The sequence below is a fragment of the Chiloscyllium punctatum genome, chromosome 11 (assembly GCF_047496795.1).
Source record: "Chiloscyllium punctatum isolate Juve2018m chromosome 11, sChiPun1.3, whole genome shotgun sequence".
Classification (NCBI taxonomy): domain Eukaryota; kingdom Metazoa; phylum Chordata; class Chondrichthyes; order Orectolobiformes; family Hemiscylliidae; genus Chiloscyllium; species Chiloscyllium punctatum.
The window spans coordinates 83,345,570-83,371,470 of NC_092749.1; the positions used below are offsets into that span (position 1 = coordinate 83,345,570).

The 25,901-nt window shown below is 42.3% G+C and overlaps 1 protein-coding gene across 1 annotated transcript in view; it reads right to left on the reverse strand.

The window, feature by feature from the left end:
- mei4 (meiosis-specific, MEI4 homolog (S. cerevisiae)) overlaps window positions 1-25,901 on the reverse strand; it is a 203,511-nt gene that overhangs the window by 47,044 nt on the left and 130,566 nt on the right. The window contains exon 4 of the mRNA XM_072581645.1: window positions 24,492-24,623. Within this exon, the coding sequence (XP_072437746.1) occupies window positions 24,492-24,623 (132 nt within the window). The remainder of the gene's footprint in view (window positions 1-24,491; window positions 24,624-25,901) is intronic.

The window sequence follows — 25,901 nt, forward strand, 5'->3', positions numbered from 1 at the left end:
GCTCCATTGCAGATTGGTAATTTGTGTGAGTCTGCCAGATTTGAATAGAAGGTGACTGACATTTGGAGCCTGGAGATGATCCTTGATGTGGGTCATCAATAAATGTGTTCCAACTTTGGACTGGAGGATTTTTGAGTGACAAGGAATTGGAATTCTCCTTGTGACCCCCCAAAATGGAAAATTAATCAATTTTGAGAATAACATCCATTTGTCTTTTTAAAAATCTTGGTTATTCTGCAAATTTTCACTTCAAAAATAATATCAATAGTTGAGTATACACCCTAGGTAAAATCTTATTGAGGTCTGAGCCATGTGGGCTATGGTGAGATTTGTGGCAAAATTGCTTGAGAAGTCCAGCAGGATGATTTCAATATTGGGAGCATCTTGCTCCATCTTTTATGTTTTTGACAAGCAGCACAGTGGGTTTCCCACTAAACCCGATGAGTTGCCACTTAAGAAGATTTATTGCTCTTTAAAAGTCTTGTTATCAGCCCAATCTGACTCACTAATATCAAGCTTCCGATCTTACCAAAAGTGACAAACAAGCTAAGCTAGGTGTTCATAAAACTTCACATGAAAATCAGAACAGATACTGAGTGGGTTCAAATTACCTTTAGTTCTGAACAACTTCCGTGTTGAAAACCAAGACGCTAACATTTCGTGCAAACTCCACATAGATAGTCGCTTGAGGCTGGAATTGAACCCAGATCCCTGGCTTTGTGAGCAGCAGTGCTAACCACTGAGCAACTGTGCTGCCCTTGTCATGGTTGTCAGCAGGCCACAGTCAACCAGGCGGTCCTGACACAGTAAGTCAAGGGCAGATTCTGTACCAGTCCAAGGGCTTGGAAACAGTCATTCAACCCCTTGGGGCAGTCAGAGTGAGGATACGTTCCACATAATGTGTGAGGATCAAAATATTGAGCCTTTCTGGCCTATTGTTTTCCTGTTGGAATAAGTGACAGGCATATATTAAATGAGATGAAAGTGGGTAGTACTGTTTTTAATTTTGATTTAATGGGGAGGTGTCCTGAGCAAGTAATCATGCGGGGTTTAAGGCATGCTTTTGGAAGTTGGACTGGGTGACTCCAACTGAGGGAAAATGCTGCAGGCAATAGTGAGAGTGGTAGAGAATGAGCCTTGGTGGGAGATAGAGTGTATGTGAGGTATTGGAGAGAAGATGATGACACTTATGCTGGCAGAGTGGAGAAGGTCATTGTCCTTCTTCCTACAATGTTGTGCATTCCTCCAGATGGCTGCAACAACTTTAACCTACATGGCAACCTCCAACCAGGTTGCATGGTCATGTAGTCTAGATGAAGTCCCTCCTCTGTATCATCCCAATTAGCAGAACCTACACATTCCTGTTTGCTGATTTCCCTTGTCTGCCAAGTCCAGCTAAAATGTCAGGAACAATGCAGGGCAGTTCTGGACTGACAGTACTTGTCAGTGTGTATCGTGGGCTTTTAAAGATGAAATGGGCTCCATAGGATGCCGGTCAATTCCAGGAATATCCTCTGTATGTTAAGTTGTTCAGGGAGCTGTGCATGTTATAATTGGACATGACAGACTTATTAAGGGGGGGTTATGCAGTTAATCAGGCAGTTTATGGCCAGATGCTATAGGAAATCTCTCTACGCTTTGTTTGGAAATCGTTCTAATAAATCATATGCAACACAGACTTTGCCATAAAGACATACGATTCAGCCTCATGTCACCATTTAAAGAGTCCAGGTGCACGAAACATACGTCTTTTCAAAATGGCAAGCATTAGCTTTACCTATATGGTAAGCATTACAATGCCATTTTCAGGTTTCTGCTGCTGTTTTCCTGCTGGACAGAGACATTTAAAATTGGGTGCCTTGTTTCTTTTAATGTTCTGTTGAAATGTTAAAATCCTACTATATGTGGTTAACAACGAAATCCAATAATGCCTGCCTTTAGGTTATGCTGGAGATGGTGAGGGATCTTGTGACTGAGGTTTACTCAGAAAATCACTCCTCTTGTCCTTCCTCATAGCAAGTCTGACTGTAAGTAGTGACTGGATTAGAGTGGTGCTGGAAAAGCACAGCAGGTCAGACAGCATCTGAGGAGCAGGAAAATCGATGTTTCGGGCAAAAGCCCTTCCTCAGGAATAGAGGCAGGGTGCCTGCAGAGTGGAGAGATAAATGAGAGGGGGGTGGGGGTGGGGAGAAAGTAGCATAGAGTACAATAGGTGAATGGGTGTGGGGATGGAGGTGATAGGTCAGAGAGGAGGGTGGAGTGGATAGGTGGAAAGGAAGATAAGCAGGTAGGACAGGTCATGAGGGTGGTGCTAAGCTGGAAAATTGGAGTTGGGGTGAGGTGGGGGAAGGGGAAATGAGGAAACTGGTGAAATCCACATTGATACCAGGGAGTTGATGTGTTCTGAGGCGGAAGATGAGGCGTACTTCCTCCAGGTGTCAGGTGGTGAGGGAGCAGCGGTGGAGGAGGCACAGGACCTGCATGTCCTCGGCAGAGTGGGAGGGGGAGTTGAAATGTTGGGACACAGGGCGGTGTGGTTGATTTGTGCATGTGTCCTGGAGATGTTCCCTAAAGTGCTCTGCTAGGAGGCGTCCAGTCTCCCCAGTGTAGAGGAGACCTCATTGGGATGTGGATGAGATGCATTGGAGGGCATCTTTAACCAAATGGGAAGGGAAATTGTGGTCTCTAAAGAAGGAGGCCACCTGGTGTGTTCTGTGGTGGAACTGGTCCTCCTGGGAGCAGATACGGTGGAGGCGGAGGAATTGGGAATACGGGATGGCATTTTTGCAGGAGGTAGGGTGGGAAGAGGTGTAATCCAGGTAGCTGTGGGAGTTGGTGGATTTGTAAAAAATGTCAGTGTTAAGTCGGTCGTCATTAATGGAGATGGATAGGTCCAGGAAGGGGAGGGAGGTGTCAGAGATGGTCCAGGTGAATTTACGGTTGGGGTGGAATGTGTGGGTGAAGTTGATGAATTGCTCAACCTTCTCGCGGGAGCACGAGGTGGCGCCAATGCAGTCATCAATGTAGCGGAGGAAGAGGTGGTGAGTGGTGCCAGTGTAACTACAGAAGATGGACTGTTCTACATAGCCAACAAAGTAGTGACTTCCAATTTTCCTATACCTCCCTTCTCCACAGAATATGTAATGCACTATAAATAGCTTTGTCCCGAATGTCTAACCAACTTTGTGCTCCATGCTAATTGTAATGATATCTATGTGTGCAGTCCAGAGTTCTGTAAATAGTGAATTCTATACACTTTGCCTGTATGTATTGTCGGTGTGGGGTGGGGAGGGGTGCAATATTAGTAGTTACTTCTTTAAACGAGCTGGCACCCCTTAAAGAGATGGTACATTGTGACTGCAGCAAGCGATTAGAGTCGTTCTGCAACTGTATGCGTCTCTAGCCATGAGTGATGAATGGATAACCCTGGAATAAAGTTGGAAACAAGGGTTTGGGATTTTGTATGGAAAGTTGTGGTGAAAAAAGTTGAAGAGAAAGAGAGTGAGACAGAGAGATACACCTGGAGCTGGTTGTGTGGTGAGGGGTGTTGTTGGAAACCCTCCAGACACAAAATAAGAAGACAAAAAGAAAAAAGTGTCACAGAGACTAGTAGTGGAAGTCAAATCCTGAGCGCCTGGATGATAGAATATTTGTAGCACAGGAAGAGGCAATTCAGTGCATCATGTAGTGCCACCAGAGGTTCAATGACATCGTGTGAGTGGTTAAGGTTAAGAAATGCATTTCTAAACAACAAGTCATACCGATACATTTTCAGTTTTCACCACCGCTTTCACCAAACCCCATCACCCCATCCCCCCAAAAATCCCAATAAATCAGAACACATATCTAAATTTGATTGCACTCTCATGAGTTCAGCACTGCTTCAAAACATCATGCCAACAATATTGGGCAGCACGGTGGCACAGTGGTTAGCACTGTTGCCTCACCAGAGAGCTGGGTTCAATTCCCGCCTCAGGCGATTCTCTGTGTGGAGTTTACACATTCTCCCAGCGTCTGCGTGGGTTTCCTTCGGGTGCTCCAGTTTCCTCCCACAATCCAAAAGTGTGCAGGTTAGGTGAATTGGCCATGCTAAATTGCCTGTAGTGTTAGGTGAAAGGGTAAATGTAGGGGAATGGGTCTGGGTGGGTTGCGCTTCGGCGGGTCGGTGTGAACTTGTTGGGCCAAAGGGCCTGTTTCCACGCTGTAAATAATCTAATCATAGGATAAACATTTCTGACAGCTATTCAACCTAAGAGCTACATTACCTAAATTTTTGCATGTCACTCAGATATTTTTTGCAGAAGATGTAGAACAATTGGCAATAGAAACTAATTACAGTGGGAAAGATATGCCTATGTATTCCAAATCCTCAGGATGAACAGGGGAGCTACATATTTTAAGAAAGATCATTGTTGAAAACACTGAAACTATCAAAGATGATGGTATCCTCGTATCTAAATCCCATTCTCCATTATGGTTCTCTTGTCTGACTAGCTGCAAATAGTGTATTCGTTATACCATTTACTTTCTGATCTTCCATCAGCATAAGAAAACACACTGAGGCTTCTGCGAGCCCAGAGATCTATTAGTATATTGAAAAGGGTCTAGAAAAAATACTGCTTGATTGAGTGCACTTGTTCCATAATCTACTCTGACAATTTTACAGATATGACAAGTGCTTGCAGTTTCAACTACTGATACTTTAAATATTCTGGATGATATCCACTTTTATAGGGTTATAGCATAGTTTTTTTAAAATTAACTTAAAAACGTATGAATGCACTGCTATTTTTTAAAAAAATAAATACTCGATTGTTGTCACAGGGTTTATTGGTTCTGTGCAGCATGCGTAGTGAGTGAAGGAGTTTGGAAGAACCATACTTTGATATGGATTGCAAGTGCTATGCAGGATGGGCAGTTAGTTATACCTTGGCATGGAGGGTATGAGGAGACAAGAAGGTAGGTGGAGGCACATAGGTTAGCATAGAGGGTATGAGAGGCCACAAGGTTAGGTGCAAGGACTAGCTTAGTGTGAACAGCATGGCTAAGACCTTTTGAAGTTACTTCTCAAAACATTTGCTCACTCAGAATATGGTTAACAGCATCTCTACAGAGGTTGTGAACTACATTATCATACTGTACAGAAAAGGTTCTTCCATCCATTCAGTCAGTATCACCATGAATGTTTTAGACACTTAAAATTGTGGAGGTCTAGGAGATGCTTCCAAATAAACCTGTTGGGACTATAACCTGGTGCTATGTGATTTTTAACTTTGTACACCACAGTCCAACACTGGCACCTCCAAATCTTGATTTCTCTGACTGGTCTTTAAGATCTTGATCATTAAATACTCAACAGTTCCGTGGGACACAAAATAATTGTTGCTCTTAATTTGCATACATTTTCATTACATATTGCAGGAAATATTACAGGATTGGCATGTCTAATAACTGAAGGTTGGTCCACTCAAGAGGACAAGGCATGAATCCACAATGGGTATGCTTGAAATGGTCTGTAGAACATTAACAGAATGGGAGATAAATGAATTGCAGAACTTAGACTAATGCTGGCATATAAATGCCATAGCAGCATGGTGATTTAACATCACAATACCAGGGACGCTGGTTTGATTCAAGCCTTGGGCAACTCTCTGTGTGGAGTTTGCACGTTCTCCCTGTGTCAGCTCGGGTTTCCGCTGGGTGCTCAGATTTCCTCCTCCTGTCCAAAGATATGCAGGTGAGGTGGACTGGCCATGCTAAATTACACTGTAGTGTCTAGCGTTCTGCAGGCTAGGTGGGTTAACATGGTAAGTATGGAGTTACACGGATAGGGAGGAGGGGTTGGTCTGGTGGGTTGCTCTTTGGAAGGCCAGTGCAGACCTTGTGGGCCGAATGGCCTCTGCCTTCATTGTAGGGGTTCGATGATTCTATAAAAAGAAAACTGAACAGAGTGTGCTCTGCATTCTGCTGGAAATGCCACCCAGGCAGTGTGCATGAAAATCAACCCATTTTCTTCCAAAACCTCTTAATTTGCATTGCAGCTTACTCAGTTGACAGTAGTGTAGAGCTCTGTGTTTCTTTTTACCATTCAGGAACAATAGTGTACAGATGTATAATTGCATTCTAATCTGTAATTTTACTTTTAAAATATGGGCTTTAACAATACCAATCCTACAGCATAGAAATGCTGATAATTTTGAATTACCCACATCAAATGTAAATTACAGTATTAAACATCCATTAAGAATTGAGCTTTTGGAATAGCTCTAGTGACTCAACAGATGAATGCATCGCCAAATATATCACTTAATCTGATAGACCAGAAAACCACCAGGCTTAGCGACTGATTTATGTGGACTCAGGTGACCACCGCTAAGGGATTATTAAGAAATCAAAATTAGATTCTGCATTTGTAGGCTAAAGATAAGCCTAGTTTCCACTTCTGATGGCTATCTTATGATTCAGATTGGAAAATACCTTAATGTTAACTTGTAAACATAAGGAAGCAGGAGAAAACAAAATACCCAGGAAACCAGGCAACATACTGTGATGTCTGTTTTTTTTGAAGTTCATTCATTTTATTAGCATTTTACTTCCAGATTGGGAAAGGGTAAGGAAACCTCTTCTACACTATGACGTAATACTGTCTGTTATTTATGAATCACTTGGATGAAACACTTGAGGGTAGAATGGTTACAAAATAGACTCTGATGGTGCAATGGGTGAATGTCCTCACCAAAGGTGCCACAGTAGCACCACTACTGATCAAGCTTGTTGTGTCAATCTTCTTGCCACAGATGTAGCTATCCATGACAGTACTGGGAAGAATGATCACTGTGCAATTCTTGCAGATACAAGATCCTACCTTTTGCCTATACTGAGGACAACCATTATTGTGTTGTGGCACAGTATCTGTGCTAAATAGGATAAATCCAGAACAAATCTATCAGCTCAAAACTGGGCACCGATCAGTCTTTGTGGATGTTAGCAACAGCAGAATTGTATTCTATCATAATCTGAAACTTAATTATCTGGCATATCCTGCAGTCTACAATTACCATGAAGCTAGGAACCAACCTTGGTTCAATGAACCATGTTAGGACAGCATGACAGGGGGAGCATCAGAGGTAGCTAAAAATGAGGTGCCAACCTTATGAAGGCAACAAAATTGGTGCCATCTATATGCATACCGAATAATAAAAGCAGTTTTTGTTATACTCAAGAGTCAAATGACCCCACAATCAATGTTTCAGATCAATACTGAGCACTCCTGCTATATCTAGTTGCAAATCATACTGCATAATTAAATAAGAGGAGCCTACATGAAAATACCACTATCAATGATAATGGAGCCCAGTATATGAATGTGAATGAGGCAGCTGAAAGCTTTGCATTAAGCTTCAGCTAAATGCGAAACATAAAAAACCCCATATCTTGCAGGTTTCCCTCTAAATTACATACCATCCTGACTAAGAAATATATCACCATTCTTTTTTGAAGAATAGCCAAGATCCTGGGAGCCCCTTCCTCATACTAATACGGATACACCTACATCAAATGGATAGCGTCAAGGACTCAGCTTAACATCACCCTCACAAAAAAATCAAGAATGAACAATATTTGCTGGTCTTGCCAGGAGACAAATTTCTACAAGGCACCTCTGCGCTCGAACCCTACCCCCCTAACTGCAACAAGGATAGAATCCCCCCCAGTCCTCACATTCCACACCACTAATTCCTAAATCTAGTGTATCATCCTCTGCCATTTACGCCACCTACAGTCAGACTGAAACATCAAAAGTATAGGACATAGAACAGTACAACACAGTACAGGCCCTTCGGCCCTCTATGTTGTGCCAGCCTTTTATCCTACTCTTAGATCAGACTAACCTACATATCCTTCATCATACTAACTTCCATGTGACTATCCAACAGTTGCTGATGCATCTGACTCTACTACCACTGCTGGCAGTGCATTCCACGTACCCTTCACTAAAGAACCTACTTCTAACATTTCCCCTAAACCTTCCTTCAGTTACCTTAAAATTATGCCCCCTCCTGTTAGATATTTCTGCCCTGGAAAAAAGTCTCTGGATATCTACGCTATTCATGCATCTCATCATCTTGTACACCTCTATCAAGTCACTTCTCATCCTTCTTCTCTCTAATGAGAAAAGCCTGAATTCCCTCAAACCATCTTCATAAGACATTCCTTCCAGTCCAGGCAGCATCCTGTTAAATCTCCTCTGCATTCTCTCTGAAGCTTCCACATCTTTCCTATAATGAGGCAACCAGAGCTGAACACAATATTCCAAGTGTGGTCTAACCAGGACTCTATGGAGCTGAAACATAACCTCGTGGCTCTTATTTACTCAATCCCCCTGCTAATGAAAGTCAACACATCATATGCCTTCTTAACAACCCTATCAACTTGGATGGCAACTTTGAGAGATCAATGGACATGGACCCCAAGATCCCTCTGTTCCTCTACACTGCCAAGAATCCTGCCTATAACCCTGTATTCTGCATTCAAATTCAACCTTCCAAAGTGAATGACTTCACACTTTTCCAGGTTGAACTTCGTCTGCCATTTAACAGCCCAGTTCTGCCTCCTGTCAATGTCTTGTTGCAACAACAGCCCTCCACACTATCCACAATTCCACCAACCTTCATGTCACTGGCAAACTTACTAATCCACCCTTCCACTTCCTTATCCAAGTCTTTTATAAAAATCACGAACAGCACAGGTCCCAAAACCGATCCCTGCGGAACACCACTGGTCATTGAGCTCTAGACTGAATACTTTCCATCTGCCACCACTGTCTGTCTTCTATTGGCCAGCCAATTCTGTATGCAGATAACCAGGTTTCCCTGTATCCCATGCCTCATTACATTCTGAATTAGTCTATCATGGGGAACCTTATCAAATGCCTTGTTAAAATCCATGTACCATATCCACTGCTCTATCTTCATCAACGTGTTTTGAAACAACTTGCTCTCCCCGCCTCACAAAACCATGCTGATTATTTCTAACCAAACTATAACTTTCCAAGTAATCATAAATTCTGTCTCTCAAAATCCTGTCCAATACCGCTGACGTAAGACTGACTGCTCTGTAATTCCCAGGATTATCTCTGTTCCCTTTCTTGAACAAAGGAAAATAACAATTGACACCCTCTAATCACTTGGCCCTAATCCAGTGGACAATGAGGACGCAAAGATCATCGCTAAAGATGCAGCAATCTCTTCCCTCACTTCCTGTAGTAACCTAGGGTACAGCCCGTCTGACCCAGGAGATTTATCTGTCTTTACAGTTTTCAAAATTTCCAGCACATCCTCCTTTTCAACCTGTTCTAGAATACCAATCTGTTTCACGCTGTCCTCAGAAATGTCAAGGTCCCTCTCAATAGTGAATACTGAAGCAAAATATTCATCAAGGACCTCCCCTACTTCCTCTGACCCCAGGCACAAGTTCCCTCCACTATCCCTGATCGGTCCTACCCTCTTTCTGGCCATCCTCTTGTTCCTTACATAAGTGTAGAATACCTTAGGGTTTTCCTTAGTCATACCCACTAAAGCTTTTTCATGCCCTCTTCTAGCTCTCCTATGGCCATTCTTCAGTTCTTTCCTGGCTACCTTGTAACTCTCTAAAGCCCTGTCTGATCCTTGCCTCCTCAAACTTAAGTAAGCTTCCTTCTTCCTCTTGACTAGATCTTCCACATCCCTTATCACCCAAGGTTCTTTCAACCTACCATCCCTTCCTTGGTCTAGTGGGACAAACCTGTCCAGCACTATCAGCGGGTGTTTCCTAAACAACCTCTACTTTTCTGTTGTGCATTTTCCTGAGAACATCTGTTCCCAATTTAGGTGCCCCAATTCCCATCTAATAGCATTGTAATTCCCCCCTCCCCCAATTAAATACTTTCCCATACTGTCTGCTCCTATCCCTCTCCATGACTATAGTAAAGATCAGGGAGTTGTGATAACTATCACCAAAATGCTCTCCCACTGAGAGATCTGATACTTGTCATGGTTTATTGCCAAGCATCAAATCCAATATGGTCTCCTTTCTCATTGGCCTATCTACATATTGCGTCAGGAAACCTTTCTGGACACACCTGATAAAAACTACTCCATCCAAACTATTTGAACTAAGTAGGTTCCAACAATATTAGGGAAGCTTAAATCACCCATGACAACAATTGTGTTACTTCTACACATTTCCAAAATCTGCCTCCCAATCTGCTCCTCTGTGTCTCTGTTGCTTTTGGGGGGGGCCTGCAGAAAACTCGCAACCAAGTGACTGCTCCTTTCCTGTTTCTTCCCTCCACCCATATTAACTCTGTAGGCAAACACTCCTCCTTGATCTCCCTTTCTGCAGCTGTGATACTATCCCTGATTAGCAGTGCTCCACCTCTTTTACCTTGCCACCATTCCCTCTCCACCCTGATCTGTATTCCGTAATGACCATTCTCTCTGTGACTCCCTTGTTAGGTCCACACTCCCCACCAAACCCCTCTCCACACCTGGCACCTTCCCCTGCGCCAAATGAGGTACAAAACCTGCACCCACATCTCCCCCCTCATCTCTGTCCAAGGCCCAAAAGGATCATTCCACATCCGGCACAGGTTTACTTGCACATCCTCGAACTTCGTTTACTGCATCCATTGCTCTCAATGTGGTCTCCTGTACATTTGAGAATCCGAGTGCCAACTCGCGGAATGGTTCAGGGAACATCTCTGATCCGTACCAATCCCAGCATCCATTTCAACCCCCCCTCCAACTGCCCCCATGCCATGTCCATTCTGGACCTCCTCCATCACCTAAACAAGGCCACCTGCAACCACGAGGAGAGACATCTCATCTTCCGCCTTGGGAGCCTACAACCACACAACCTACAGACTGAGTTCATCAGTTTCTAAATCTCCCCTCCCCCCCAGTTCATCCCAGATCCAACTTGCCAAATCAGATCCACCCTCTTGACCTGACCTACCTGTCCATCTTCCTTCCCACGTATCCATTCACAATTCCCATCATCCTATCACAATCACCTCCTACCTTCACCCAGCTATCACTATCCCAACTACCTTTCCCCTAGCCCCATCCTCCACATTTATTTCTTAGCCCAACATCCTCCTCCCCAGTCCTGATGAAGTTTTAAGCCCGTAACGTTGACTCTCTTGCTCTTCAGATGCTGTCTGACCTGCTGTGCATTTTTCCACAACTCAGGACCAACAAAGGATGCTATGACTCCACTCTGCCAGTCTGACCTGAGATTGTCATAATGGTCATTGCAGTCTCAATCATCTGGCAGAATGCACAGTAGTGTAGGAAGGTGAGGGTGATAGGCTGGAGTGGGGTGGGGGCGGAGAGGACAGGAAGAAGATTGCAGGTTAGGAAGGCGGTGCTGAGTTTGAGGGATTTGACTGAGACAAGGTGGGGAGAGGGGAAATGAGGAAACTGGAGAAATCTGAGTTCATCCCTTGTGGTTGGAGGGTTCCTAGGCGGAAGATGAGGCGTTTTTCCTCCAATCGTTGTGTTGCTATGGTCTGGTGATGGAGGAGTCCAAGGACCTGCATGTCCTTGGTGGAGTGGGAGGGGGAGTTGAAGTGTTGAGCCACAGGGTGGTTGGGTTGGTTGGTCCGGATGTCCCAGATGTGTTCTCTGAAACGTTCCGCAAGTAGGGGGCCTGTCTCCCCAACTCCCTTGAACTCAGCACCACCTTCCTAATCTGCAATCTGCTTCCTGACCTCTCTGCCCCCACCCCCTCACCTTGACCTCCTTCCACCTATTGCATTTCCAATGCCCCTCCCCCAAGTCCCTGCTCCCTACCTTCTATCTTACCCTGCTGGACACACTTTCCTCATTCCTGAAGAAGGGCTCATGCTCGAAACGTCGATTCTCCTGCTCCTTGGATGCTGCCTGACCTGCTGCGCTTTTCCAGCAACACATTTTCAGCTCTGATCTCCAGCATCTGCAGTCCTCACTTTCTCCTATTCATAGAAAACTGGCTAACCGGTAGAAGTCAGAGAGTGGTGGTAGATGGTAAATATTCAGCATGGAGCCCAGTTACAAGTGGAGTTCCGCAGGGATCAGTTCTGGGTCCTCTGCTGTTTGTAATTTTTATTAATGACTTAGAGGAGGGAGTCGAAGGGTGGGTCAGTAAATTTGCAGATGATACAAAGATAGGTGGAGTTGTGGACAGTGAGGAGGGCTGTTGTCGGCTGCAGAGGGACTTAGATAGGATGCAGAGCTGGGCTGAGGAGTGGCAGATGGAGTTCAACCCTGCCAAGTGTGAGGTTGTCCATTTTGGAAGAACAAATAAGAATGCGGAATACAGGGTTAATGGTAGGGTTCTTGGTCAGGTGGAGGAACAGAGGGATCTTGGGGTCTATGTACATAGATCTTTGAAGGTTGCCACTCAGGTGGATAGAGTTTGTAAGAAGGCCTATGGAGTATTATCGTTCATTAGCAGAGGGATTGAATTCAAGAGTCGTGAAGTGATGTTGCAGCTGTACAGGACTTTGGTTAGGCCACATTTGGAGTACTGTGTGCAGTTCTGGTCGCCTCACTTTAGGAAAGATGTGGAAGCTTTGGAGAGGGTGCAGAGAAGATTTACCAGGATGTTGCCTGGAATGGAGAGTAGGTCGTACGAGGATAGGTTGAGAGTTCTCGGCCTTTTCTCGTTGGAACGGCGAAGGATGAGGGGTGACTTGATCGAGGTTTATAAGATGATCAGAGGAATAGATAGAGTAGACAGTCAGAAACTTTTTCCCCGGGTACAACAGAGTGTTACAAGGGGACATAAATTTAAGGTGAAGGGTGGAAGGTATAGGGGAGATGTCAGGGGTGGGTTCTTTACCCAGAGACTGGTGGGGCCATGGAATGCGCTGCCCGAGGGAGTGGTAGAGTCAGATTCATTGGTGACCTTTAAGCGGCATTTGGATAGGTACATGGATGGGTGCTTAATCTAGGATAGAAGTTCGGCACAACATCGTGGGCCGAAGGGCCTGTTCTGTGCTGTATTGTTCTATGTTCTATGTTCTATATACTCATCCAGACACCTTTTAAATGCTGTAATTGAACCAACTCTCTACCACTTCCTCTGGCAGCTCATTCCATATACGTACCACACTCTGCATGAAAAAGTTGCCCCTTAGGTTCTTTTTATATTTTTCTCCTCTCATCCTAAATCTATGCCCTCTGGTTCGGAACTCCCCACAAACCAGGGAAAAGACTTTGTCTATTTATCCTATCCATGCCCCTCATGATTTTACAAATCTTTATAAGGTCACCTCTCAGCCTCCGATGCTCCAGGTAAAATAGTCCCAGCCTGTTCAGCCTCTCCCTATAGCTCAAATCCTCCATCCCTGGCAACATCCGTGTAAATCTTTCCCGAACCCTTTCAGTTTTCACAACATCCTTCTGATAGGAAGATCAGAACTGCACACAATATTCTAAAAGTGGCCTAATCAATGTCCTGTACAGCTTCAACATGACCTTCCAACTCCTATACTCAATATTCTGATCAATAAAGGAAAGCATACCAAATGCCTTCTTCACTATCCTATCTACCTGTAACTCTACTTTCAAGGAACTGTGAAACTGCACTCCACGATCATTTTGTTCAGCAACACTCCTGAGGATCTTACATTAAGTCCTGTTTTGATTTGCTTTTCCAAAATGCAGCACCTCAGATTTATCTAAATTAAACTGCACAGCCCATTGACTCATCTGATCAAGATCCCATTGTAATCGAGGTAATCCTCTTCTCTGTCCACTACACCTCCAATTTTGGTGTCATCTGCAAACTTAATAACTATATCTCCTATGCTCACGTCCAAATCGTTTATATAAATGACAAAAAGTAGTGGACCCAGCACCGATCCTCGTGGCACTCCACTGGTCACAGGCCTCCAGCCTGAAAAGCAACCCTCCACCACCACCCTCTGTCTTCTGCCTTTGAGCCAGTTCTGCATCCAAATGGCTAGTTCTCCCTGTATTCCATGAGATCTAACCTTGCTAACCAGCCTCCCATGGGGAACCTTGTCGAATGCCTTACTTAAGTCCGTATATACTACATCCACTGTTGTGCCCTCATTGATCCTCTTTGTTACTTCTTCAAAAAACTCAATCAAGTTTGTGAGACATGACTTCCAACAGACAAAGCCATGCTGACTATCCCTAATCGGTACTTGCTTTTCCAAATACATGTAAATTCTGTCCCTCAGGATTCCCTCCAACAACTTGCACACTACTGATGCCAGGCTCACCAGTCTATAGTTCCCTGGCTTTTCCTTACCATCTTTCTTAAATAGTGACACCACGTTAGCCAACCTCCAGTCTTTCGGCACCTCACCTGTGACTATCGAAGATACATATATCTCAGCAAGAGGCCCAGCAATCACTTCCCTAGCTTCCCACAGAGTTCTAGGGTACACCTGATCAGGTAGGAGAAAGTGAGGACTGCAGATGCTGGAGGTCAGGGTCGAGAATGTGGTGCTGGAAAAGCACAGCAGGTCAGGCAGCAACCAGATAGGAGGGTGTAGACTGCCACGTAGGGAGGGCACAAGCTGGGTATGGGGATTTTCCTTTTAAGTAAGCACTCAGATTCACTAGGCATCCATGAACAACAAAGTGGTTAGGGATATGGTGTTATAATTTAAATGTGCCTGCATTTTTGGAATTTCTTAATTTTTTTTTAAACCTTGCTTCAAGTACTTCTTCAGAAGTACTTCTAACATATTTGGGCCAATTTTTACTTTCAGGTAGCTTATAGCTGCTTGCTCGCAACCAACTTTATGTTGCTACCAAACTTAGATACATTAAGCTCAGCCTTTTCAGCTAAATCATTAATACAAAAATCATTGATACCTACTGAATCCTGCTATTCTCTGTTAATTATGGCCTAGGAGCAGGAAATGTCCCATTTATTCTTACTGTCTGGTTTCCGGCCATGAAACAATCTTAAATCCATATTATTTTCCAATCCCATGAGTTCTAATTTTGAATAATAACTTCTTATATGACTTTCTAATTCTTTTGTAAATTTATGTAATTACATTCACTGACTCCCCCATTTATCTTACTAGTTACATCCTCAAAAATCTCTAAAGCCTTTGCCAAAGACAATTTGCCGTTCACAAACTCCACACTGACTCTGTTTACTCACATGCTAATTTTCTAAGTTTTCATTTATCATGTCCTTAATTACAGATTTTAGCATTTTGTCTACCGGAGATGTTAGGATAACTAGCACTTAGTTCCCATGTTTTTCACATCCTCATTTCTTAAATAGTAGGATTATGTTTAGTACTTTCCAATTCTTGAAAACTGTCTTAGAATTCAACAAATTCTGGAACTGGAATAATTATAAAAAATGCAATATAGCAACCATCCACGCACAGATGTAACTTGGCTGTGACAAAACAGACTGCAAGAATCTTCTGTGCGTGCAGTGATGATATATCACCTTACTCTGTGGAAGGTTGGATTGGGTAAGAGGTGGTGGTGGTGGGGGGTGGTGATGGTAGAAGGAGAAGTCAGAATTGGGATGTGGATAACTGGTCACGGGTGCTCTCCAGCTGCTGCTTGACCTTCTTCCTCTCCCTGCTGGGGAAGCCTACTTGAAGCTGTTTAGGACCTGCCCCGTTATTTGCACTTGCCCCCATTATTGACACTTCCAGCACCATCCAGTAGCGCTACTTCCTTCTGTCATTTCCATAATGCTGGGTTATGACACAGCGCATGTGTGCTCTTTGTGCCACCCAGTGGTAGCATTTATAATAAACGTGGCCTTCTGGACCATCAAAATCAATGCATCCATTACCTGCAAATATCTCTTTTAAAATCTGAGGATGCAGATCATCAAGTCTATTTATTGCCACTTAATTTCATTAATTTCTCATTCCTTTCGGTGTTCCTTCTTGCTGGACCCTTGGTTCCTCATTACTTCAGGAACATTTCATCTGGCTTTTATAATGAAAACTGATGCCAAATATTTGTTTGCACTCACTCTCATCTCCTTATTACCCAGTCAAATTTCACCTGTCCCTGCCAATAATTGGGTCCATATTTACTTTCACTCATCTCTTTCCTAAACTAAAAAAACCTCAACATATGCTTCCCAACCAATCAGAAGACGCTGCACCAATTGTCCTAGTTTCACTCATACATTCATCTGTTGCTTTGTTCTCTTATAAACACGAATATTACACCCATTTTCTTAGCAAGTGAGTTTAATTTCATAAAGTATACTTTATTCATAGAATCCCTACACTGTGGAAGCAGGTCGTTTGGTCCATTGAGCCCACTTCCAAAGAATATCCCACCAGACCCAGCCGATTCCTGTAATCCTGCATTTTAAATGGCTAAGCCACCTAGCCTACCTATTTCTAGTCACTATGGGACAATTCAGCATGGCTGATTCACCTAACCTGCAGGTCTTTGGACTGTGAAAGGAAACTGCAGCACCTGGAGGAAACCCATGCAGGCACAGGGAAAATGTGCCAACTCCACACAGACAGTCACCTGAAGCTGGATCTGAACCTAAGTCTCCAGCACTGCGAGGCAGCAGTGCTGTCCACTGAGCCACCATACTGTCACTTGGCTCCTCTCTTGCTTTCCACTGCAGCCTTAAGTAAATCTCATCTGAGCCTCAAGATTTATCCACTCTCAAGTCTGCTAAAATTGCTAACATCTCCTCCCTCTCAATATTAATTCATTCTTAATGTTAATTTATTTTAAAAAAACTATATATGTATCAAGGAAACAAACAAACATTGGAGTTTGAGTCTATCCAAAAAAACCCAAGGCATTTCTTACTTGAGCACTATATCTATTTACATGCATTTGAGCTATGGAGTCGAGGGTTCTGATAATTGAATAGACCTTCATTTAACTTCAACAGGAAGACCCAAGACATTGGTCTTACCCCGCTGTGCCTTGGGGGCAGCTGCCTAAGCTTTAATGCATCCCTCAGGATGTAGTCCTGGACCTTGAAATGTGCCAGTCTGCAAAACTTGGTTGAGGTCAACTCCCTGTTATGGAAGACCAACAAGTTTTGGGCAGATCAAAGAAAGAGTGTCTTTCACTGTGTTGAACTTTCAAGCGCAACTGATGTTTGCCTCAGTGCGCGTTCCCCTGGGAATAGACTGTACAGTCCTAGGTCTGGGATCTGCTTGGGAGGAACCTTGTCAAAAACCACTGCACCTTTCTCCAAACTTCCTTTGCAAAAGTACCTTCCAGAAGACACTGTGCTTCAAGGGCAACGTGCAGTGGTGCAGAGAAGATTGAGAAAAAGGAGATTGTGGGGGGATCTGTTTGAGGTCTACAAAATCATGAAGGGTATAGACAGGGTAGAATAGTGATGAGCTTTTTCCCAGGGTGAGGTATTCAATAACGAGACATCACGCATTCGAGGTGAGAGGTACAAAGTTTAAGGGGGATATACTTTACACAGAGGGTGGTAGGTGCCTGGAACGCATTGCCAGCAGAGATAGTAGAAGCAGGCACGGTAGATTCACTTAAGGTGCATCTGGACATATGTAGGAGTAGGTGGGGAGCAGAGGGATACAGATGCTTAGGAATTGGGTAATACGTTTAGACAGTGGATTTGGATTGGCTCAGGCTTGGAGGACCGAAAAGCTTGTTCCTGGGCTGTAAATCTTCTTTGTTCTTCTTTGTTCTAGACCGACCAGCTGTACAAGAGGGATCTCACAGGTAGTTCCCTTCTCACCACCAACCAAGTGATGTCTTGGTGCTTATTGTAAAGTTCTGGTGATGCGGCACTCTGCAAATGACTTTGACAGTCTGCTCAGGGAAACATGCGACTGGATCCACTTTCTCTTTTTCCCACAGGGTCTTCAGGATGCTATGTGCTGATCACTTCTTGATGGACTTGTTAATTTATTAAAAAAAACTTTATATGTATCAAGGAAACAAACAAACAGTGGAGTTTGAGTCTATCCAAAAAAAAACCCAAGGCATTTCTTACTTGAGCACTATATTTATTTACATGCATTTGAGCTATGGAGTCGGGGGTTCTGACAATCGAACAGACATTTATTTAACTTCAACAGGAAGACCTAAGACACTGGTCTTACCCCGGTGTGCCTTAGGGGCAGCTGCCTAAGCTTTAATGCATCCCTCTTCACAAATTTCTCCACAAAGGACAGGTGATACGGAACAGTCCAACTACTTGGAATGTTCCATGGCAACAAGGCCAGTCCCATTCTTCGCAACACCAGGGACAGGTAGAACCTCCGTAAAGTGACACTAGGTGTTTGCGTACTGAGTGTCGACATATAGCTTAATGCAGCCGCACACAAAGATGGCCATCTGGATAAGGGCGAAATGAGTACATTCCTTCCCCCCTACCTTATCTAGAATTGTGTACATGGTGTCCCTGTTGACGCAGTCCATCTTAGACCTCCAGATGAAGTGCAAGATTGGTTGGGTGACTGCAACAGCGCAGTTTCAGGGAATGAGCCATGTACAACAACAGAGAGAGTGCCTTACATCTGATGGCCAGGTTTTTACCCTCAATGGAGAAGGAACGGTGTTCCCAAAAGACCAGTTTCTGCCTCACCTTGGCAATGTGTTCCTTCCAAGATTTTGTGCATGCCCAGCCCCTCCAAACCATATTCTTAGTGCCTTCAGGTAATCTGTCCTGATAGAGAAGGGGATAAACGATTGATCGGCATTTCACCCTTCTGTTGACTTAAATGTTGAGTAATGTATTTGAAGAGTTTAACCTCTGTCAACCTCATTAAACAGCTGCTTCTCTTTCACAGTATGGTTATTGAATGGAGCTGTCCCTAAAGTTGCCACAATGCTGGCCCAGCTAGCGATATCCACATCCAAAAGTGAATAATAAAAATATCTTGAAGAAATCATTGTATTGACCGTTTGCTTTGTAGAAAAAGAGTGCACCTTAATGGTGACACAACTAATAGGCTGGTAACTTTATTTTCTGATGCCACCTGATTACACTTCCTTCATCCATGGGCATTAAAGCGTAATGGGTGTGAGATAAGAGTTGAACCAAGTTGGCATAGGGGCTAAAAATGACCATGAGTTGACTGGGCCATATGGGGTATGAGGCCATGGGAGATGGCATAGGCTGGCAGAGGATTATGAGGAGCCATGGGGATAGGTGCAGGGGTATAAATCTGTAAGAATAAAGAAAACTTGATAAGGCTCAGGTGAGATCACATATGGAATACTGTACACTGTTTTGGTCTCCATTTTGGCCTCCGTATTTAGGGAAATATATACTTACATTGTGATACAGCAAAGTTTCTCTTTCCCTTGGTTGAGAGGACTTAGGCTCAGTAAATTGAATCTACATTCGACAGTGTAAAGAAAAATTAGAGATGTCTAATTGGAATGTACAAACTTCTGAAAGAGCTTGAATGAGTCGACACTAACAGTTTGCTTCCACTTGCTGGCAAGTTTACTACATAGAGATCAGTCTTAGGATATGGGCCATTATTTAGGATTGCGAAAACGAGAAATTTATTCACTTCAAAGGTTGTGAATCCTTAGTTTTTTTCTCTCAAAAGGGAAATTCCATCATTAAACTAATTATTTGTCTGAGATACACAATTTTTTGTATCACAGAGAATCTAGAGAGTGGGTAGGAAAGTGAAGTTGAAGCTAAAGGTCAGCCGTAATAATATTGAATGGTGAAACAGGTTCAATGGGCCATACGGTTTACTCCTCCTATTTCTTAAGTTAATGTCAAGCTAATGAGAATCGGGGTGAAAACTCAACATTATCTGGGACTATATCAGTAAAAAGAAAGATGGTTGTGGCTACTGGATGCCAATCAAATTGCCTCAGGAGTTCTTTAGGATAGTGTCCTATGCCCAATCATTTTTAGCTACTTCATTAATGACCTTGCCTCCAATATAAGGTCTGAAATGGGAATGTTTACTGGTGTTTATATTGTTCAGCTCAATTTGCAAATCAGGACAACATACAGGCTTGGACTGACAAATAGCAAGTAACATTCATGCAACACAAGTGCCAAGAAATGAACACTTCCAACAAGAAAGAACCAAACTATTTTTCCATGACATTGAACAACATTACAATTCCTGAATCCCTTATCATCAATATTCTGAAGGCTTACCATTGACCAGAAAAGCACAAGTCAGGAGTGGGATGAAATACTTTGTTAGATGTGCACATCTCCAATGTCAACAGCATCTTGGTTAAATAAGTAGGCTTTATCATCAATCTATCCATCACTTCAAACATTCACTCGCTCCACTACCTGCATAGTAGTAGAGTGTGCATCATAGAAAAGGTGCACTGCAGCAAATCGTTGAGTCACCTTTGACAGCACCTTCCAAACTCTCAAATTCCAGAAGGAAAAGGGCAGCACACATTTGGATATACAATCACCTGCAAGTTCTCCTATAAGTCCTTCACCATTTGACTTGAATCTATTGTGACATTCCTTCAGAGCTGGAACAGAAACACAGACTCTCTTCCTATCAGTACTGTGGGTTTACCTACACCAGACACAACTGTAGTGATTCAAGGTGGCAGCTCATTGTCACCATTAAGGACCATGAGGGATAGGCAACACATTTTTGTCGTATCAATGATGCTAACATCCCATGAAAAACAAATAAAAATAGTCATGCCAGTGTGTTTATGTTCCACATGAGCCTTCTTCCAGTTTCCTTATCTAAATCTAGCAACGTAATTCTGTACAATCTTCTTGCTTAAATGTTTGCCTATATTCCCTTTAAATGCTTATATACCATTTGCTTCAACCGCTCCCTATTGTAGTGAATTCCACATTCTCTTTGGATTTCTTGGTGACTATTTCACATTGATGATAGCTATATTCTTTCCGCAAGTGGAATCGTTCTTTCAGTGTCCATGATACCAAAACGTTTTGCAATTTTAAAGAATTCAATTACATCAACACCCATCATTTCTTAATATGTATACTTTCACATTTCTGGCATCATCCTTGTCAACATTCTCTGCAACATTCCTTGTGCTTCTCTATCCTCTTTATAATGTGGTGACTAGAACAACACATGGTACTCTTCAACTTGGCTAAACAAAATTTGGTATAACTTTAACTTCTCTACTTTCCAATTTTGTCCCAGTAGAAATAAACCACAGTATTTGGTTTGCTTTTTTAAAAGGTCTTACTAACTTGTGACAGACCTTTAGTGATTGACACGTTTGTACTCCAAAAATCATTTTGTTTTTCTCACCCCAGCTTGCCTTGCATTTTCCAAGTAAGGTGATCTCTCTATTCTTCCTAGCAAACCTCATCACTTCACATTTATCTGCACTTGATTTTATTTTGCCAATTTTGAAATCTGCCAATCATTGCAATGGAATTACAAAAATAAACCAATTTAACAGTTCTGTCTCAGTAAGTCTGATACTACTTCAGCTGATTGAAAATAATGAAGAACAAAATTAGTCAGAAACCATATTTCACAGATGTTGAAATAGGTGCTCTTATTCTAACATATGTAATACACCGTATCCTTTCTCCCATCTGCTTATGTTTCCTTTTATAACATTTTTGAGTCATTTCATTCATTACAAATTCATATGGCCACGTTAACAACTGTAACTGCTGATGCAAGCTCATCTTGTAAATGTAATATTTGCCAATAGTGAGTTTACATTTCCCTAAAAATCATGCAAAATAAGTTTCTGAAATTTTTTTTAGTTTTTCAAGAACTGAAATACATAATCTTCCAAAACAAAGCTTTCAAGAAAAGAAGTTGTTTTACAAATAAATGATTAGTATTAGTCATTCAGTTTTCTCTTGAATGTAATATCTCATTTAATTTCTTTCCTTGGAAATTTCAGCCACTCTTCAAATCCTGAGCATTTATTACTGTTTTTCTCAGACTGATGACTCTGTGAGGTAAATGGAGACAGTGTAGTCTGTATGTGCAGTACATCCAATTTCAATGATGCTGTTTAGTAGATGACCTGTTGGAGTAGATTGCTTTTAGAAGTTCCTGCTGGTTGTTTACCAAAATTATTTAAAGAAAAATAAGGTATCAGATTCTGAAAACTTTATTCCTTTGAAGTTAATATTGAGTCTGTTTATTCAAGAATAGTTAGGAGTAATTTTTAAAGAGAAATAATCAGTACATGTATTCAGTGTCAGAAGGAGAAACAAAAAAAAGTGCTAAACTCCTTCCCTCTATGCTCAGCTCAATTTGCAAATCAATTAGAATATAATTTATAGACTATAACTGCTTCAGTTTGCTGAACGTAGAGACTTGTCTTCCCAAAGTGGAACATAGATTTAAGCCAAGAGACTGCATAGCAGCCACCAAGGTTCTAATAAAATTGCAGAAGCTGTTGCATTTACACTAGTGGAGGTCTTGACTGCAGCATCTCAATAGACTGATTTAGCTACTGATATCCTTGGAGATTACAAGACATATTCTACAAATACACACCTACACAAATGCATGCCATGGCACTTAAATCCTTGGTAGGTCTTCCAATACCTCATAACTACTTCAGTAAATCAAGTATCTTTCTCCTCAACCTTGTGGTTTGCATTTCTGTTACCCTTCTCAGAAAAGAAAAAAGGACTTGCCCTGTAGTGAGCTCTCTCCTACCACTTGTACTGGTTGTTGTTTATTAATACTGGGTTTTCTCTAGTCTAGGTCACTTACGAATCCAACTCGGATTCAATTATCTGTGCTGCCACTTAATAGTGCTAACTGTGTGACAGTGCTGCTCATAAAGGTTTTCCTTGTTTGGGTTATCTTCTTAGGACAGACTGTGATTGTTTGGGTGGATTGGGAGGAAAGAGGAAAAAAAAGGCATGTTTCAGGAGGCTGGACAGAAGCAGGTGACAGGCTTTAGAATGCAATTTCATGTAGTCGAACTGTCGGGGAGATTTTTAGTGGTCCATTAAGAGATGTAAGTAGTAGTCAGAGGATTTGTGCCAGCTTAAAATCCTTTATCTGATCGATATATTTTGTCCTCTGGAGAGACACAGAGAGATGGAGAGAAATGAAAAGGATTACTTTTCCTTGGATACAGGAGAGTGCTGAGGTGTAGGGATGGTCTTAACCTGAAAATTGGAATGTGCAATGTAATCAAGTAAAATTCATAAGAAAAGGTGGCTATTGTACAAACGCTAGCAAACAAAAAGACACTTGTCCTAGTGGGTATTGGGTTGAGAACAAAGATGAGATGAGTCTCTTACATATTGGCTGAAGTGAATATGCATTTACAAAGAGAAATATGTATTCGAGGAAATGAAATTCTGGTAGAGAAGGAGGCAGATTTTACAAAGTATTGTTCAATGGAAAAATGAAGAGATGCACATGCCCTTGCTACTTGTGAGAAATCACTGAAGCAATTCCTGCACTGAATATAGATCCTGGGGATGATGGCCTTGGACCCACCAATTTGTCAATACTTCTCCATGTCTGACAGGTTTGGTTTTTCTGGAGTCACATGCCACTATCTGAAAAGATTATTTCATTCTTTATGCTGACTTTTTAAAGCAAAAACTCAAGAGGTCTGAGAGAACCTGAAGTGGGTTGGGGTATGTCTGCGACTAATTTATACGAAATGTACTTTTCCAACAATGTGGGCAGCACAGTGGCACAGTGGTTAGCACTGCTGCTTTACAGCGCCAGAGACCCGGGTTCAATTCCAGCCTTGGGCAACTGTCTGTGTGGAGCTTGCACACTCTCCCAGTGTCTGTGTGAGTTTTCTCCAGGTGCTCCGGTTTCATCCCACAGTCCAAAGATGTGCAGGTTAGGTGAATTGACCATGCTAAATTGCCCGTAGTGTTAGGTGAAGGGGTAAATGTAGGGGAATGGGTCTGGGTGGGTTGTGCTTCAGAGGGTCAGTGTGGACTTGTTGGGCCGAAGGGCCTGTTTCCACACTTTAAGTAATCTAAAGAAAATGCAATATCCTACAGAAAGTGGTGAATTTGTGCTCTGACAGATCAGGTCTGCCAGGTAGTAGAGTGGGCTTTCTGGTGTGTCGATTTATTGGCTCTGAAAACTTTCTGTGAGCTTTTGATGCAAAATGTGAGTTAAATACTCTGGACCTATTTTCTAGGGATGTGCTACCTAACCTTCTAAAATGTACTGGGGTTAAAATGGTACAGGCACGTTACATTTTGGCCCTCAGACAAATTACTGAATGCATGGGAACCTTCATGATTTAATATATACAGCACCTTAATTCAAAAACAAGTAGATAGTTTTGATCTGAGTGCCAGATTGCTTACAATGGCAATGTATTACAGAGGAACCTTGATTATCCAAATGATATGGGCAGGGAGTATTTCGTTCGGTTAATCGGATTCCGGATAATCGAATGCTAGATAACATAGTTTAGCCAAGCATCAGGACCTTGCGATCTTGCTGGATAATCTGAAATTTAGATAATTGAATGCCAGCTAATCAAGGTACCTCTGCATAAAGTTCATTAACCAGAGAAATGTAGTTTCAGTACCTGTCGTATCTGCCAGAGATAATCTACAAAGCGATTAATTCCTGAGAGAAGATTGGCAAACACTTGATTGCTGAATGATGGGCATTGTCCAAGTACGATGAGAAGGTCAGCCAATAACTCCTGCTTCAGAAACTAAGCAGATAAACAAATTAAACACTTGAATGATGGTCATCTGATGTGAAATGGACAAGAGAAGAACATCGACATTAAACAAAATTGAGAAATTAACAGGAACAATTTAAATATATTGATTGTTATTTCTACACTTGACAGAAAAGCAATCATTTATTGTCTCAGGAACTCACTGGCACATTGGTCGGTATTTTGTGGTATCTGGAGAGAAAGAGAAGATCCTTCCGCTCCAGTTCATGCAGCAATTCATGCCAGCTGGCTAAATAACAGCCAGCAGGTAGACTTTGAGATAACATCAGCATCCATGATGTGGAAGGAAATGTTGGTGCCATGTTTTAAAGCCCATCAACCTCGAAGCCCTAAACATCCTTTGCATTAGCAATATTTCCAGCAACTATCCAGAAGTCTATTCAGGCCATGATCAGAGCATCCAATCTCCTCCATTAAAAGAGTAGTATAAAATTGACACCTTTAGTAGCTAATTTTGACAGCACTCTGTGATAACAAATCCACTGAAAAACGCAAGTTCAATTACACTCAAGCAATCACAGAATGGTTACAGCAAGGAGGTCATTAGGTTCATCATGTCCACACCAACTTTTCATTGGATCACTTTACCTACATTCACATCTTTGCCTTCTCCTACAGTCCTTCACATCCTTTGTTTTCAGCTAACAGTCCAAATTCCTTGACTGCTTAATTGAACCTGTTTGTGTCACACTGTCAGGTAGAACATTCAAGATTCTATCCACTTGCTGCATGAAGAAAGATTATCTCCATGTCTTCATTGCTTCTTTTGCCAGTGACTTTAAATCTGTTGCCCTTGTCCTTCCACCAATGAGAAAACTTTATCTATGAAAACAAGTCATAGATGTGTCTATGGTTTTCACATTTATCAAATATCTGTTCAATATTATCTTTTCCAAAGTAAACAGTCCCAATTTTTCCAATTTATCCATGTAACTGGGATGATTTTTCCTAAATTGGATTGAACACAATACTCAGCTGATGCTGAATCAGTGTTCTATGTAGGATTAATGTAACCTCCTTACTTTATACTCATTGTCCTCATTAATAAGATTACAGACTCCTGCAGAGCCAAGTCCATCAGACCAATCAGTAGATGCTAGGAATGCATGCAGGTTTACAGGCAATGGACATTGCACTAATGGCAATAGTGGAAATAAAAAAAAGAGTAGATGAGCCATCTGGAATTTCCACCAGGTCTTCATATAGGGATATAAAAGCATGTTTTACAAGTAAAGAGGAACAACTGTT